This window comes from Mandrillus leucophaeus, unplaced genomic scaffold (assembly GCF_000951045.1).
Source record: "Mandrillus leucophaeus isolate KB7577 unplaced genomic scaffold, Mleu.le_1.0 Scaffold507, whole genome shotgun sequence".
Classification (NCBI taxonomy): domain Eukaryota; kingdom Metazoa; phylum Chordata; class Mammalia; order Primates; family Cercopithecidae; genus Mandrillus; species Mandrillus leucophaeus.
In genome coordinates, this window is record NW_012105442.1 from 170,511 (window position 1) to 188,308 (window position 17,798).

General features: G+C 50.1%; 2 protein-coding genes and 1 pseudogene across 2 annotated transcripts; 1 reads left to right on the forward strand and 2 right to left on the reverse strand.

The window, feature by feature from the left end:
* LOC105551113 overlaps positions 1-907 on the reverse strand; it is a 24,927-nt pseudogene extending 24,020 nt beyond the window's left edge.
* Positions 908-3,523: 2,616 nt separating this feature from the next.
* Positions 3,524-11,698, reverse strand: LOC105551099 (tubulin alpha-3 chain). Its single transcript, XM_011996255.1, has 5 exons — positions 11,591-11,698; positions 9,107-9,329; positions 8,009-8,157; positions 6,677-7,357; positions 3,524-3,905 (listed from the first exon to the last, which is right to left on the reverse strand). Exons 1-5 carry the CDS (start codon positions 11,591-11,593, stop codon positions 3,609-3,611), a joined length of 1,353 nt encoding a protein of 450 aa, XP_011851645.1. The 5' UTR covers positions 11,594-11,698; the 3' UTR covers positions 3,524-3,608.
* A 180-nt stretch (positions 11,699-11,878) lies between these two features.
* Positions 11,879-17,331, forward strand: LOC105551100. The gene is made up of 3 exons (XM_011996256.1): positions 11,879-11,988; positions 15,247-15,364; positions 16,991-17,331. The coding sequence occupies exons 2-3, from the start codon at positions 15,332-15,334 to the stop codon at positions 17,195-17,197; spliced, it is 240 nt and encodes a 79-aa protein (XP_011851646.1). The 5' UTR covers positions 11,879-11,988; positions 15,247-15,331; the 3' UTR covers positions 17,198-17,331.
* Positions 17,332-17,798: the final 467 nt, after the last annotated feature.

The window sequence follows — 17,798 nt, forward strand, 5'->3', positions numbered from 1 at the left end:
CAGATCTGACAGCAGCGTCAGGGGTAAACACACAGGGTTGCTGAGTCACCCACAGCCTCCCTACCTCAGGGCCACCAAAGGATACTTAGGACTAGGTTCAGGCCAAAGCCCCCAGTGAGGGGGAACTGGACCTCATTGTGGTACAGGGGACTGTTGAGGAGGACGTGCTCCTGGATGGACGCCTTCAGAGGACCCTGCAGAGAGATGCAGCGAGGCCGTGGGCAGGTGCTGGTACGTAGTGCCTGATACCTGGTGCCCCCCACACAGCAGCCTTTGGGAAGGCTGCTGGGGAAGACGTGCACACAGAACCAACCTGTGGGGGCAGTGCCCTGTCTCTGAGCAGTGCCTGAACAAGAATCTTTGCTTAGAACTTCTCCTACCATCTCATAAAAAGCTGCAGACAGCAAGGGTAGCAGCCATGCGATACCCATGTCCTTTCCCTCTCATATCCCCCGAGCAAATCACCCCTCAATTTGTCCTTGGAGGACTGGAGGAGACTGCCCGTCACCGCAGAGCTGTGCAAGGTCCACTGTCCCGAGCACCACTCTCACCACTGTGGTTTACTTACAGGCAGGAAGGAGATGGGAAAGTCAACCTTCCAGTCTTCAGCCTGAAGCTTATAAACCAACTTCATCATTGGGCCACTGAACATTAAATTGACCAAACAAACAAAAACAGGGCAAATAAACTGCAAATTATCTTGCTTTGATTGTTTCTTAAGAAATCGAGAGAGTGATTTAAAGGTGGAATCACCATGAGAAAGCACCCAGCCTCTCTCAGGTGACAAACCTCCCTACCCAGGATTGAGAAACTCCACGATGCTGTACTCCACAGGATCCAGGTGCCCCTGTAAGAAGCAGAGGTTCCAGCCAACGAGGACACCATCCAGGCTGCCGAAAATGCTCTCTACCAGCCGTGGAAGATGGTATGCAGATCCTGAAACCGTGTGCGGCGAGGCCGCAGGCAGGCCCAGCACCCGGCTCTAGTCCTGCACTGCCTGCTGCCCAGCTCCCTCCGAGGAGGCCACTCCTGGCTAAGACCCACGGGATCAGCCCTGTGCCCAAAGGAACCCTGGTGTGATGGTGCCAATGAGAAGAGAAGCTTTGGATTCTTCCAGTGTGGTACATGGCATACCAAGCAGCATTGCTTTAGACTTGGGCCAGTTAAGTCAGTCAGTCTCTTAACAAAGTACATTTTGTGTGTGTGTGACAGAAGACTAAGGAAAAATAAAACAAAAACAATGAAGAAAACAAAACAAAATTAAATTAAAATTAAAATAAACAAACTACATATTTTTTGAGACAGGGTCTCACTCTGTTGCCCTGGCTGGAGTGCAGTGGTGCAATCACGGCTTACTGCAGCCTTGACCTCAGTGTCTGGAAGATGCAAGACCCCAGTCAGGGTTTGAGCCTGCAGGGGGAACATGCAGCTAACCAAGTCACAGGGTGGTCAAGGCACTGTCTCAGTCAGGACGAAGGAAAAGCTGGGGGGATGAAATGGGGGATCAAATACTGTGAATCAAGCAGGGGACACATGCCCTGGTTAGAGCCCACGGGACTGACCCTGCCAGCCTGCAGCAGAAGAGAGTCCTGGCCAAGGCCCTCCACATGGGGGGCTGTGACCCCACAGGCAAGCCTGCTACCCGGGCACATTTTTCTCCTGGTGGGTCCCCTCACTCGGTCTTGCTAATGCTATCAACACCCTGAGCCCAGGGAAATATATTCAAGTAAAGCTCTGGCCCAAGTGTGGCTGCAGATCTTTCTTGGCTATCTTCACACAAAAGAGTAAAGTAAGCAAATTACAAATCAAAGAAATTCTGAACCCGTGGCCTTCATCTGAGTGAGACTCTGGCGGTCAGAAGGAAAGTCTCAAGCATTCAGACTGTGGCAGGAACCCAGTCGTGGTATCCGCAGCTAAACCCAAGAGCAAGAAGCTTGACCACTATTTGCAGAACTCTCCGGTAGGTAGGAAACAACGTAAGAGTTCCCAAAATCAGAATCAGAAACCCAGTTCCAGGACTTGGTACTGCAGTGCTTCCTGCCTGTCACTGGGGCAGCTCAGATGTACGGTCCAGCATGAACACACCTAGAGGATGAGGCGGCAAGCCCCTGCTGCTGCTGCCACTGCTGGCACCATCAGGGCAGACCAGGTCCAGGCCAGGTGTGGACCGGCTGTGCCTACTTTCCCCTAAATGGACCCGTGATGTGTGTCCTTTCAAAACGTTCCCATGGCAGTGTGCTCCTTGCATGGCTTTGCTCCTGGGATACATCCTAAAGGATCCCCTGCACACTGCCAAGGGCTTCCGGAGCATGACCTGTCTTTACTGGTTCTAAGCCTCAGGACTCAGGGCTGATGCAGGGCCTCTAGCTGAAGCGGCCTTGATGGAAATATGTAGACACAAATGTTGCTCAAGGAGCATGAGTACAGTAGATGCTACAGTTACGGGGCTCGCCCATTCCTAATAATTGTGATTTGTGCCTCCTCAGAGAGAAACACAGGCAGCGCTGCCCTCGGGGGAGTGCTGGCCCTGGCGAAATGCAGCAGCCACAAAGGATCCAGCCAGAGGATGCCCCACCTGCCCAGCACTACCAGACTGCCCAAGGGGGGCAAGCGTGGGAAGAGCCTAACACGGAGCAGCACCTCGGATCGGGCAGAGACTTGTCACGCCACTGTCCCCAGCAAAGGCTACATGTTGTCTCCTTCAGTTGATGATACACCTTTCTGAGATGCAGAGCATCCAGGTCAGACAATCTCTACCATTTTTTTATCATATTAAGGCACTAACTTAGAGTGAGGTTTTTGTGCCATTCCTGGTCATGCCACAGCTGAATTAACCAGGCCCCTTCACCATGGGTCAACTTCCTGGCCCTGATTTGGGTTCTGAGAAAAGGCATCTGGATTGGCAAGTCTTTTATAAAGACGTCAGCAAAGCTTCACTTGAAGTGAAAGTGGGAGGTTTTCTACCAAGACCATTGATTGACGGTCAGGGAACAGGGGCCGGGTGGCCATGTGTGTGCACAGAGGGCAAATACTGTCTTCCAGGTTTCTGTGGAAGGCTGGGTGTGTTGTGACCTTCTGTGGGTCACGAATGCTGTGCAAGACACAGTAACGCTTTTTCCCCCTTATAAAATGTCCTGACCTTACACATCTGACCCACAGCTTTAGGGATTTCATGGACAAGCCCCATCCACAGACCTCAGATTTAAACACTCCACTTCTAGGCTCTTCTTTTTAGCCAGCATCACCCATCAACAGAGAAGCCCTCAAAATTGCAAATTCAGTTGAAAACCCTGACTCTGCTTTCCTAGAATTTAGGAAATCTATACACTGAACACTTGGCTTTGAAGAAACAGTTTTCTCTGTGTCAAGTTACTTCTGTGGCAGCTCCTTAAGCATGTACCATCCCGCTGCACCCAACCCCACGCAAGCAGGGCAGGCTGGCACCCCACCGCTGTCCATGCAGGCTCTGGGGGTCCCACGTGCTCTTGCAGACAGAGCTAAGCAGCATGACATACAGAGGCACTGGTTTTATACAGAACCTTTAATTGCAAAGAACTTGAAAGCAGCCATGCTGGGGGTGGCAGTGGAGAACCCACCACACCCTCCCCTCAGTATTCTTCACCTTCCTCAGCCTCAGCTTCCACGGAATCCACGCCCACCTCTTCATAATCCTTCTCCAGAGCTGCCAGATCCTCACGGGCCTCGGAGAACTCCCCCTCCTCCATGCCTTCTCCCACGTACCAGTGCACAAAGGCCCGCTTGGCATACATGAGATCGAACTTATGGTCCAGGCGAGCCCAGGCCTCCGCGATGGCCGTGGTGTTGCTCAGCATGCACACAGCCCGCTGCACCTTGGCCAGGTCTCCCCCAGGGACCACCGTAGGGGGCTGGTAGTTAATGCCCACCTGCCGGAGAAGGGGAAGAAAGCAGTCTGTGAAGCTTATATCAAACCTAGAAATGGTGGCTACTTTTCCTCAAACGGAAGACACCCTGTAAGTGAACAGGAGAATTCTCAGTTCACTGCACGAATGTCACTAAGCCCTTCTCTGTGCCAGGCAGGGTGACAGTTTCAGACAACATATGTTTCCCAGGCTGGCCTCAAACTCCTGGGCTCAATCGATCCACCCGCCCCAGCCTCCCAAAGTGCTAGGATTACAGGCATGATGCAGCACACCCAGCTTTTATTTATTTATTTTTTTTAGAATAAAGTATTTTCTAAAGGATTTCTGTGCCCCTTTCTTAGGTGGTAGAATTCATGTGGAAAAGGCAGGCTGAACTTAGTAGGACTTTTATGGGCATTTTGGGGAATCCTGTAGGTGGTGTACATATTTACTTTAACTCGGGCATTACTATAAACTGCTTCACTACATCCTCCACTCCACTGTCTCATGAAGGGTTTGATTTAAAAAAGTGATTTTTTTGTGATGAAAACAGCAACAGTTACAGTGGCTCACACCCATTATCCCAGCTCTTTGGGAGGCCAAGATCATCCATTGTTTGAACTCAGGAGTTCAAGACCAGCCTGGGCAACATGGCATGACCCTGTCTCTACCAAAAATACAAAAAATTAGCTGAGCATGATCTCATGCACCTGTGGCCCCAGATACTCAGGAGGCTGAGGTGGGAGGATCGCCTGAGCCTGGAGGGCAGAGGTTCCAATGAGCTGAGATCTCACCACTGCCTGGGTGACAGAGCAAGACCCTGTCTCCAAAAAAATAAAAAATAAAAGGCCAGGCATGGTGGATCATGCCTGTAATCCCAACACTTTGGGAGGCTGAGGTGGGCAGATCACAACGTCAGGAGATCGAGACCATACTGGCTAACACGGTGAAACCCCATCTCTACTAAAAATACAAAAATAAAATTAGCCAGGCGTGGTGGTGGGTGCCTGTAGTCCCAGCTACTCGGGAGGCTGAGGTGGGAGAATGGCGTGAACCCAGGAGGAGGAGCTTGCAGTGAACCAAGATCGCTTCACTGCACTCCAACCTGGGTGACAGAGACTCCGTCTCAAAAAAAAAACAAAAAACAAAAAAACCAGCAATGTCTTTATTTCTCTTCTGGGAAGTCTAGTAATTTTGGCCTGGGTTTGCCTCAGACACAAAATCTGTCCCCACTTTCCACTGACACAAAAGTAACCTTGCTGTCCTCTTCCAGCTTTATCAGTAGTTGATTACTAAATCTTGTGGCATTTCTCTGTTGAGCCTGTGCGTCCTTGTGCTGTGCCTTCCCTGCTGCCTCTGGCTTAGACCCCCACCACCTCTGTCGGGAGAGACCACTGCAGTCAGCTCTGACTGGGATTTCCTACTGTGAGTATCTCTTCCTCTCCTTCAGGAGTTAGCACAGCTGCTGGACTAGCCACCTAATTTTGTAAGTTCTTGTCTGAACATAGCCACCATAGCCACCACACTCCTTCATTTGTAGATTGATTTTGCTATCCAACAGCAGAGTGGGGTAGGCATGACAGTGGTCGTGTGACCTGTAAGGCCTAGAATTTTTACGATCTTGTCTTTTTTTTCTTTTTTTTTTGAGACAGAGTCTTGTACTATCACCTATGTTGGAGTACAGTGAGGTGGTATCTTCTCACTGCAACCTCCACCTCCTGGTTTCCAGTGATTCTCCTGCCTCAGCCTCCTGAGTAGCTGGAATTACAGGTGCCCACCACCATACTTGGCTGATTTTTGTATTTTTAGTAGAGATGGGGTTTTGCCCTGTTGGCCAGGCTGGTGTCAAACTCCTGACCTCAGGTGATCCGCCTGCCTCGGCCTCCCAAAGTGCTGGATTAAAGGCATGGGTCACCATGCCCAACCAATTTTTGTATTTTTATTGGAGAGCTGTGATCACCACACTGCACTTCAACCTGGTTGACAGAGTGGGATTCTGTCTCAAAAAAGTAAATAAATAGGGTCAAGCACAGTGGCTCATGCCCATAATCCCAGCATTTTGGGATAAGGCGATCAGATCACTCAAGGCCAGGAATTTGAGACCAGTCTGGCCAACATGGTGAAATCCCTTTACTAAATACACAAAAATTAGCTGGGTGCGGTGGTGCATGCCTGTGGTCCCAGCTACTCAGGAGGCTGAGGTGAGAGAATCACTTGAGCCTGGGAGGCAGAGGTTGCAGTGAGCCGAGATCACACCACTGCACTCCAGCCTTCTCAACAACAACAACAAAATAAGTAAGTCAAGCTCATCACAGATATGTAGTGTAATGACTCAGAGAGTTCAAAAGACATTGCTGGGCCAGGCGCGGTGGCTCACGCCTCTAACCCCAGCACTTTGGGTGGCCGAGGTGGGTGGATCACCTGAGGTCAGGAGTTCAAGACCAGCCTGGCCAACATGGCAAAATCCTGTTTCTACTAAAAACATAAAAAGTAACCAGGCGTGGTGGTGGGTGCCTGTAATTCCAGCTACTTGGGAAGCTGATGGAGACTGCAATGAGCTCAAATCACACCACTGCACTCCAGTCTGGGACACAAAGCTAGACTCTACCTCAAAAAAAGAAAAAAAAAGACATCACTGAATTAATTATCACTCTGGTTCACTAATTTATGCCCATGCGCCTAGCCCATGGAACGGGGGTAGTCTCCTCAAAGGATGCGGGCCTTCAGGGGCAGCATTACTCTGTGTGTCTGTTGCTTGCTGAAAGATACAAGAATTCCACACTACCCAGTCATACCTTAAATCCAGTTGGGCACCAATCCACAAACTGGATGGTGCGCTTGGTCTTGATGGTGGCGATGGCCGCGTTGACATCTTTCGGGACCACATCCCCCCTGTACAACATGCAGCAGGCCATGTACTTGCCATGGCGAGGGTCACACTTGACCATCTGATTGGCTGGCTCGAAGCAGGCATTGGTGATCTCGGCCACGGACAGCTGCTCATGGTAGGCCTTCTCGGCTGAGATGACTGGGGCATAGGTGGCCAGGGGGAAGTGGATGCGGGGATACGGCACTAGGTTGGTCTGGAATTCCGTCAAGTCCACATTCAAGGCCCCATCAAATCGCAGAGAGGCTGTGATGGAGGACACGATCTGCCCAATCAGACGATTAAGGTTGGTGTACGTGGGACGCTCAATGTCCAGGTTGCGCCGACATATGTCATAGATGGCTTCATTGTCGACCATGAAGGCGCAGTCAGAATGTTCTAGGGTCGTGTGGGTGGTCAGGATGGAGTTGTAGGGCTCCACCACGGCCGTGGAGACCTGGGGGGCTGGGTAAATGGCAAACTCTAGCTTGGACTTCTTCCCGTAGTCCACCGAGAGCCGCTCCATGAGCAGAGATGCAAACCCAGAGCCAGTGCCGCCCCCGAAGCTGTGGAAGATGAGGAAGCCCTGCAGTCCCGTGCACAGATCCGCCTGAGAGAAACCAGACAACGTGAGCCAATGCCCATGGAAGCCACACCACCAACCTCCACTAAGCCAGGGCCACTTCTCTTTGCCTCTGAAGACTTGATATGGATTCAAATCATCCATAATAAACACGCAGTACACTTTGAAGCAAAGAAAAGCAGACAAAGATCTACAGACAAATCACCATGCATGCTTCAGACTAACACCACTGCAGACTCAATCGGACTCAAGATGCTGGTCTAAGTTTTTTTTTTCTTTTTCTTTTTTTTTTTTTTTGAGATAGAGTCTCACTCTGTTGCCCCGGCTGGAGTACAATGCCATGAGCTTGGCTCAGTGCAACCTCTGTCTCCTGGGCTCAAGCCATTCTCCTGCCTCAGTTTCCTGAGTAACTGGGACTACAGGCAGGTACCACCATGCCTGACTAATCTGTGTGTTTTTAGTAAAGATAGGGTTTCACCATGTTGGCCAGGCTGGCCTCAAACTCTTGACTTCAGGTGACTGCCCACCTTGGTCTCCCAAAGTGTTGGGATTACAGGCGTGAGTCACCAGATCCGGCCAAAGTGCTGGTCTAAGTTTTGACAAAATGACCTCCCCTTCACAATCCAAGATCTACCCTCCTGTGCAGGACAATGGTCACAGGAAGCCTTCTCTTCTTACCAGTTTGCGGATCCGGTCCAGGACCAGGTCGACAATCTCCTTGCCAATGGTGTAATGGCCTCTGGCGTAATTATTGGCCGCATCTTCCTTCCCGGTAATCAGCTGCTCTGGGTGGAAGAGCTGCCTGTAGGTTCCTGTGCGCACTTCATCTACAAAAGACACCGAATGTACTGTGAATCTTTAAGGCCTGTACTCACCAAGATGAACACATTCCAGGACTCTTCACTTCTACAAAGTACATGCTGTTCAAAGTACATGACCTACATGTTGTAGCTCAACAGTGGCAGTGTCTGGTAGGAAATGTCTCTGTGTGATAACCAAAGTGCAAATGTGTGATAATCAAACTGCAATTTATGACTCTAGGAAGTTAAACTCAGCTTGCAGTACAAATGTCAGCACTACCAGTTCCCAGTGAAGGGAAATAAGCTGTAACACCCACACACAGGTAATTGTACAGGTACATAATTCTTTCCTACATGTAGCTACATCAAAAGCTGTAAGTTAAAACTCTTACAAACTGGGAAGTCACCAGGTCAATGTGACTTCTGCAGCAGTCCCATCAGGGCACCCTGTGTGGCCTGGGCCCCACAGGCTTTCAGGTGACACTGTCATCTCATATGGGGCCACTGAAAGGGGCTGTCTCTTTGCAGTTCTTCTTGGAAACTACCTTGGGCTGCTAATCTGGAGGAAGCAAATGACTGTGCTGTACTTAACCTTCTATGCCTAAGATGCAGGTCAAGACTCTTGTGCACCAGCATAAGAGAGTGCACAGCATTTAGGATGGAACCAATGTCACTGTGCCCTGCAGGCAGAGCCACTTGAGCAGGGCTGAGGCAGCCAGAGGGAATGTCTCCACAGCCCATCTTATTGCTGCCAAAGCAGCTTTTCCCTGTAGGTCAGGTTTTCCTAAATGAGGAGCCGAGTCTCACAGACACTTTAATCATGAACCTTTCAGTTTCTCTCTTAACAACACCATGGGCATATGCTTGTCTATCTCATACCTTCTGCAGGAGGATTCAAAGGAGCCCACATGGGGCTTTACCGATGATGCTCTCCCACCCTCCCAGGAAAGCTGCCATCCAGGGCCCGAGCACCTACCAACCACAGTGGGCTCCAGGTCCACAAACACTGCTCTGGGCACGTGCTTGCCAGCCCCAGTCTCACTGAAGAACGTGTTGAAGGAGTCGTCCCCGCCACCAATGGTTTTATCACTTGGCATCTGACCATCGGGCTGAATTCCATGTTCAAGGCAGTACAGTTCCCAGCAGGCATTGCCGATCTGGACACCTGCCTGCCCCACGTGGATAGAGATACACTCGCGCTGTGAACCGGAACATAAATGTAGACCCATTCATTTCAAGGCAACTTGAAGCTATATGGCATGCAAAATATTCTAATTTAATATTTGTATAGTGCTTCAGTATCTAGTGCTTTCACAATTGATATTTCCTAGGAGGGTTAGGTGACTGACCCCTTAATCCCTGTGAAAACTTACTTGCTCTAAACCATCCTAGCTGCTAAGTTCCAGAGGTAGCCCTAGAACCTAATGTTTGCCACTACACAAAAATTAGATTATTTTAAAACTTGGAAGCCATGCAATGCCAATAATCAACCCCACATTATAGCCAGTCACAGTAATGCTCGGAAGAGTACACAGCAGTTTTTGATTATGTCCTGATCAAAGGATAAGGTAATTGGGTTGGGTGAAGAAATAGAGAGTAGGTCCCAGGTCACTGTGGTCCAAGCCCAGGTGTTCAGTATGTGTCTTCTCTCTGCCCTCCCTAGATCTACTCTCCATCATTCACCACCTGCTCTTTGCTCCCAGAGGCTGACCCATGAGGACAGTGTCAGAGGCCTATCTTGCCCTCTGGCTTCATGCTGGTTTGTTCAATGACAGGCAGCAGCAGGAGACCAGGAGGCTGGAGGAGGCATCAGGGTACTCTCCCCTTGGCCCCTTCCTGCTCAACTTTCATGGGTGATCCAAATCCCTCCAACAAGGCCACACTTTTCACAGGTGGCCCTCTTCATAAAGTTACCCTCTCAAGTTTTTGTAAGCACTCCCTCCCCTCCACCCCTTGAAGCCTAGGAGTGTAATGGCTCCCAGACGTCATCGGTGCTGGGACACTGCACTGTCCTTTGGTGGTTTCTTTAAACCCTGCCAAGCCGGGTGTGGTGGCTCATGCCTGTAATTCCAGCACTCTGGGAGGCTGAGCTGAGATCGCTTGGGACCAGTTTGAGACCAGCCTGGACAACTATGAAAAAAAAAATTATTATTATTTTTTTGAAACAAGAGTCTCACTCTGTCACCCAGGCTGGAGTGCAGCGGCACAATCTCAGCTCACTGCAGCCTCTGCCTCCCGGGTTCAAGCAATTCCCCTGCCTCAGCCTCCCAAGTAGCTGGGACTACAGATCACTACGCCCAGCTAATTTTTTGTATTTTTAGTAGAGACGGGGTTTCACCGTGTTAGCCAGGATAGTCTTGAGCTCCTGACCTTGTGATATGCCCGCCTCAGCCTCCCAAAGTGCTGGGATTACAGGCATGAGCCACCGTACCGAGTCGAAAAATTTAAACATTAGCCAGGTGTGGTGGCACACACCTGTAGTCCCAGCTACTCAGGAGGCTGAGGCAGGAGGATCACTGGAGCTCAGGGGTTCAAGATTGCAGTGAGCCGTGATCCTGCAACTGTGCTCCAGCCTGGGCAACAGAGCTGTTGAGCCATCTCAAAAAAAAAAAAAACAATACTTGACAGACCACGGCCATAGCTATTCAGACTTGGGACTTGCAAATCTGTTCTTTATGTGAATGTGTTGGTTGCTTTTTTTTTTTTTTTTTTTGAGGCAGGGTGTCTCTCTTGTCACCCAAGCTGGAGTGCAGTGGCACCACCGTGACTCACTGCAGCCTGGAAGTCAGTCCTGGGCTCAGCTGACCCTCCCACCTCAGCCTCCCGAGTAGCTGGAACCACAGATCCACGCCACCACCCTGGGAATTTTTGTATTTTTAGTAGAGAAGGGTTTTCGCCATATTGGCCAGGCTGGTGCGGAGAACCTGACCTCAGGGGATCCCCCGCCTCCACCTCGCCAAGTGCTGGGATTCCAGGCGTGAGCCACCGCGCCCACCCACCGTGTTGCTTTTAGGTGAATGAGGCAATGTTTTAGCAGCGTCTGAGCTTTAATTCCTGATCTGACCAATGTCCACAGCCCCAGCCTCCATCAGCTAAGGCTCCTGGGGTTCCTCAGTGGTTTCCAGTAGCACTGAGACGTTTGGAGACCGGAAAGCGGGAGCAGCGCCCTCTTGTCTTCAGGAGGTGACACCACTGTTTGCTCTCTGGGGGACGGGACACCGTCAATGCTCCCTGTCCACCGACTCAAGGCCGGCAGCTTCCTCTAAAACAAAAGCTGCCGTCCCTGCCTTGGAGCCTGCAGACCCAGTAGAAGACCCCGTGTCCCGCCCTGGGCCCCGCGTCCTTCTCTGGCCTCCTCTCTGCACCCGCAACAGCATCCCTCCGTCCAGCCACCTCAAGAGGCCAACTTCGTCTACCCTCCAGCCTGGACGTCTGCGGGTCAGGAATGACCAGGCCTTACCATGTTGAGCTCCGCCGCTGCTGCAGTCCAACGCTACTACCCGACAGAAACGGCCGCTGCAGCTGCACACGTCCAACTACAGCCTCCCACCGCACGCTGTCTGGGATTGGCCCGCTGGTGCCAGGCCACCATTGGTCCAGAGCTCTGGGGAGGCGGGCCAAGGCTTCGATCCCAGTTTCAATTGGCTGTTGCTCAATAAACGTAGTGGGGACGCCCTCTGATTGGATGCAGGATTGGCGGGAAGGCAGCAGGCTCAGAGGGGGCCCTCTGATTGGATGCAGGAGCGGCGGGAAGGTCGCGCGGTCAGAGGGCAGTGCATGGGCTGAGACGTTTCTGGGGGTCCCCTGAGCTGGGTTGGAGCAGCTACTGCGCCTTTGTGGGTCGAGGAACATTGCTTTGTAAGTAAGCTCTCAGCCTGACAGTGGCTTGACCACGAACTTGTGCCGCTGCCTCCTCCCCAGTTGCCCCAGGCTGGCTCCTCTGGAGGTGCCTTATTCAGATCTTTGCAAACAGGGCCGCCTTTGAGAGGCCTTCCGGGCATCTACCCAACTCTCAGCAGCACTGCAATCACCCCACCTTCCCACCCGGCACCCGGGAAGTGGCGAGATTCGATCACTTTTGTGATCTGAAAGGAAAAAGTGGGTGGGTCTCGGTGGCTCACGCCTGTAATCCCATCACTTAGGAGGCAGAGGCGGGTAGATCACCTGAGGTCATGAGTTCGAGACCAGCCTGGCCAACGTGGTGAAATCCCATCTCTACTAAAAATACAAAAACTAGCCGGGCATGGTGGGCGTGCCTGTAATCCCAGCTACTCGCGAGGCTGAGGCAGGGGAATTGCGTGAACCCGGGAGGCAGAGGTTGCAGTGAGCTGAGATCGCACTGCATCCTAGGCGAGCCTCCGTCTCAAAAAAACAAACAAACAAACAAACAAAAAATTATAAAAAAGGAAGAAGCAGAGGTAAAATTAATATAGGTGGAGAGGTTGGGCCAGGTGCAGTGGCTTAGGCCTGTAATTCCAGTGCTTTGGGAGGCCTCCGCGGGAGGATTGCTTGAGGTCAGGAGTTTGCAACCAGCCTGGTCTAGGTGGTGAGACCCACCCTGCCCCCGTTTCTACAAAAAATAAAAACATAATAAAATTAGCCGGGCATGTTGGTGGGTTCCTGTAATCCCAGCTACTTGGGAGGCTGAGGCACAAGAATCGCTTGAATCTGGGAGGTGGAGGTTGCACTGAACCGAGATTGTGCCACCGCACTCCAGCCTGGGTGACAGAGGGAGACTCCGTCTCAAAAAAAAAAACAAAAAACAGTTTATTTGGGCCAAGTTTGAGAATTGCAACCCTGGAGATGCAAGTTGCCTTAATATACACTCTAATTAGCAGCAGTTACAAATGGGTTTTTAAAGGAAAAGAAGGGGCAGTTTCTAAATTGTTTACCAAGAATTTTAAAAATAGAGATGGAGTCTTGCTGTGTTGCCCAGCCTGGTCTTGAACTCCTGGCCTGAAGGCTGGTCTTGAACTCCAGACGGAGTCTTGCTGTGTTGCCCAGCCTGGTCTTGAACTCCTGGCCTGAAGGCTGGTCTTGAACTCCAGACGGAGTCTTGCTGTGTTGCCCAGCCTGGTCTTGAACTCCTGGCCTGAGGCTGGTCTTGAACTCTAGCCTCCCACCTTGGCTGGCCTGGCCAGAGGAATGTATATTAAAATAACATAAACTGTTTATTGGCTCTGTATTGTCTTTTGTATCACAAATTCCAGTAGCAGGAAGATAAAGCTAATCAGGAACAAAATGCCTTTAAACAATCGCTGGCGCATGGGTATGCAGTGTGCTCCTGAAGTCACACACTGACTGAATATGTGAAATCCCACGTTCCTGTCTCTCTCGGCCTGATGCATTCTGCACACCTCGCGTAACTCAAAGTGCTTTGAACACTTTTTCTTTTCTTTTTTCTTTAGTGAGAAGGACTGGGTTTACAGCCACCGGGAAAGGGGAAGGCACAGCCCTGTCCTGGGAAGAGCAGAATGGGGACACAATACTCATATCGAAGGAGTCTGGAACAGTCACCTGATTCTTCCTTATTTATTTATTTATTGTTGATTCATTTATTTTTTGGACAGTGGTTCTCACCATGTTGACCAGGCAGGACTCAAAACCCCTGGACTCAAGTGATCCTCTTGCCTCAGCCTTCCTTGCAGGCTGGGACTACAGACATGTGATTCTTCCCAGTTTGATTCTTCCATTCCTAAAGATCATCTTAACAGTATGTATTCAGTTCTGGGAACGGCACCAGAAGAGACGTGCTGGCTTTCCCCCAGCTCATCACCAGGGTTCAGCACCCCATCATGGCATCTCCCTAGAGGGTGGTCAAGGAGGCCTTTAACTTTCCCTCCTGAGAGGAGAGCAGAGAAGAGAGAGGGAGTTCCCCCAGTGGGATGGGACTTATGAGGTCCGGGAATTGAGACTTTCCTGTGGGCTTTGGGGACCTCTGAACAGTGCGATCAGGTCTGCACTTAGAAGGATGTTTTGGTACAAGGAGGAGGGACAGGGAGGGAGTTCTGTGGAGAGCCAGGGAAACTTAAGGAGGCCTCTAGCCCTCTCCTCTTCTCCCCAGGAGGGTAAATCCTTCCATCTTAGTTGGCTCCGGGTGCCCTAAAAAAAAAAACCATTGACTGAGTGGCTTAAACAACAGAGTTTTAGTTTCTCACAGTTCTGGAGGCTAAAAGTCCCAGAGGCCTCTTGTCCTGGCTTGCACACAGCTACCTTCTCACTATGTCCTCCCACAGAGTGGAGGAAGGCAGCACTCAAGCTCCCTGGTCTCTTATAAGGACACAAATCCTATTGGATCAGGGCCCACCCTTATGACCTCACATAATCTTCACCATCTCCTTATAGGCCCTGTCCCCAAATACAGTCACATTGGGGGCTGGAGCTTCAGTGTCTAATAATGGGGGGAACACAGTTCAGTCCACAGCTCTCCCCTTCCTCAGGGCTCCAGCCACATCACGCACAGAACTCAGCTGTAGCCCGTATCACACGGTGCTCTTCAGTACAGTCATGCGTCCCTCAGAGGCTGGGTACGTTCTCGGAAATCATCAGGCAATTTCGTTGATGTGAGAACATCATAGAGTGTCCTTAGACCAACCTAGATGGAGCGGCCTACTGCACACCTAGGCCACATGGTACAGCCTATTGCCCCTCAGCTACAGACCTATACAGTAAGGATTTGTGTATCCAAACACAGAAAAGCTACAAGAAAAATATGGTATTATAATCTTATGGGACCACTGTTAGATATGCTGTCTGATGTTGTCCGAAACATCATTATATGCCACATGACTGCAATATTTATTTTTCCGATCATAAAAGTAACATATTCCCAGAGAGAGTGTGGAAAATTAGCAACAAAATATTTATTCGACTGTAAATGACAAAAGAAAAATTGAGTCTTGGATGTGCCCATTTTCACTGTAAGTTATGATTCCATAACTGACTTGTAGTAAACAGTATTTCTGGCCCCTAAGTATTGCTACCTTGTGTATTTTATTTAGTATACAGTACTAAAAAAACTTGTCAATTATTAAATCGTTGCAGTAAGTCAGCTAACAAAGTTTACACATAGTCACAACACAGAAAGGAGCACAAATGATTTCTTCTTTTGCTCAGATTCAAACAGGCTTGAGTGGCAACTTGAGGACAAGGACACTTTGCCAAGATTTTATGCAGCAGCTGGTGGGTCCAGAGAGGCAGCATGGTGCGACAGGAGAATGAGGACCTGCACAAGGTAGGTGACTCGGTTCTGGGTGAGAAAGGCTTACGAGCCTTTGCAGAGTTTTGTGAGGTTGAGTTCATACAGATGTTTAAAGACCTCTTTGGGACTCCTGCTCATGGGCTGTCCCTGCTGCATGCCAGACACCAGGGCCAAGCCTGGTTCTAGGGTCCAGCTGGTTGCTGCATAGCTCGTGTCAGCTGGCTGAGCTTGGCTCCCAGTCATGGCTGCCTACTAGCGTCCTGCCTGCGGCAGGCACTCATTTCACAGTCATCTGTCTTCTCCAGTTCAACCCCACAAAGTAAGCAGCAACTCCTCCACCCCTGCCAATTTTGATGAGGAACCATGTCTGTGATATCTGCAGTGACACGCTGTGCCTGACACCAATGACTCCCCCTTCTCTCTCCACCATGCCCCCCTGCTTTTAGAAGGGGTGTCTTTGTGATGACAGGGAGCTGCAAAAGAGACCATTGGTTAAAATGTGGGTAATTCCCCCATAACTCCTGCATACATTTGGTGTTTAGTAAGATATGTGAAACTTTATGTTCAAATGCCAGTATAGTAATAACACAATTAGGTTCTGTTTTCTAAAATACATTCATTTATTCACTTAAGTCCTTGGACCTATAGTTTGTGATCTGTCCTCTAAAACGTGCCAGATTTTAAACCCAAATTGCTTCTTAAGATCGTCTGTGGTGTCATTCCCCTGCAGGGCTTGTCTGGGACTGCAGCGTGGGCTGTGTGGCGTCTCATTGCTTAACGTAGTCACAGTAACCCTGAGCCGGGCAGAGAGGCCTGGGGAGGCCTTTCCTCCCCGTGGCGGGGCTGCCCTGCCAGCTTGCTCCACGTCTCCTCACTTCCAGTCTTAGTCCAGCAGGTGTGACCGCGACTAAACAGCCAGATTGCTGAGTAGATCGGCTGCAGGGAGGTCAGGGTCATCAGGGCAGCAAGTGGTAAGGTTGGGCTGTCAGTGCAGCTGATCTCACGGTAAGTCCAGCTATGGCTCTCCACCCGAGGGAGACTTGGATTTAAATCTTTTTCTTCTTAATTTTCTTTTCTTTCTTTCCTTTTTATTTTTTTTAAGAGATGAGGTCTCACCATTTTGCCCAGGCACTGGTCTTGAACTCTTGGCTCAAGTGAGCCTCTCTCCTAAGCCTCCCAAAGTGCTGGGATTACAAGCATGACCCACCGTGCCTGACCTGATTTAAATCTTAAGTACTTTGTGTGTGTGCGTGTGTGTGTGTGTGTGTGTGTGTTTCTGTTTCCACTTATGTTTAAGTAACTAGATTGAGTGCCCAAATGCTTTATTCACCTTTGCACTTGTGTAGAGGACATCAGGCAGAGGTTGGCGTTCCAGAGCCAACTGTCCTGCTGGAAGCAACTCCATGCAGTTGCAGCGTCTTGCTTGGTGTGGGGTTGGTGCTCGGCACCTGAGCCCAGGTGGTCTTCCCATTGCATGTCTGGCTGGGGTGAGGTGAGCACAGGACTTTTTCCAAGCAGGGGGTTTCTCCAATCTTTGACTTTAATGTGTAACCAGCATTGGCTGTCACTTGTAACTCTTTAATATAGTGTAAGACTAAACCTTCCAGGCCTTTGTTAAGCAAACATAAAACATCTATAATTGTGATTTTTTTTTTCCAGCAATTGGTTGAAGCCTCAGAGTTATTGAAATCCCAGGCCAAAGAACTCAAAGATGCCCATCAGCAGCAAAAGCTGGCCCGGCAGGACTTGTTGGAGCTCAGTGAGCTGGTGGCAGAGCTCTGCTCCCAGAAGCAGAAGGTGTGGGACAAGGAGGAGGAGATGGAGGTGTCCATGCAGAAAGTCAACACGATGTGGCAGGAGATCTGAAGATCCACAAAGCTCAGAAAGAGGAAGCTGTTTAGATGTTTCAGCGATGGTATTGAGTGAACTCTTTTTCATTTTTTTGTTGTTATACTTTCAGCTCTGGGGTATATTGTATGACCTTAATAAAACGTCTTTGAAAACTTGAACTGCATTATGTAAATTACTTTAAAATGGATCTTAATAATGTTTTAAGCAATGCTTAGTTTAAAGCAATGCTTAGTTTAAAATTGGATTAAAGGCCAGGGGCAGTGGCTCACACCTCTAATCCCAGCACTTTGGGAGGCCAAGGTGGGCGGGTGGCTTGAGATCAGGAGTTTGAGACCAGCCTGGGCAACATAATGAAACCCCATCTCTACTAAAAGTACAAAAAACTGGCTGCGGCCAGGCGCAGGGGCTCACACTTGTAATCCCAGCACTTTGGGAGGCTGAGGTGGGCAGATCACCTGAGGTCGGGAGTTTGAGACCAGCCTAATATGGTGAAACCCCGTCTATACTAAAAACAAAAATTAGCCAGCCTGTGGTGGCACATGCCTGTAGTCCCAGCTACTCAGGAAACTGAAGCAAGAGAATCTCCTGAACTCAAGAGGCAGTGGTTGCAGTGAGC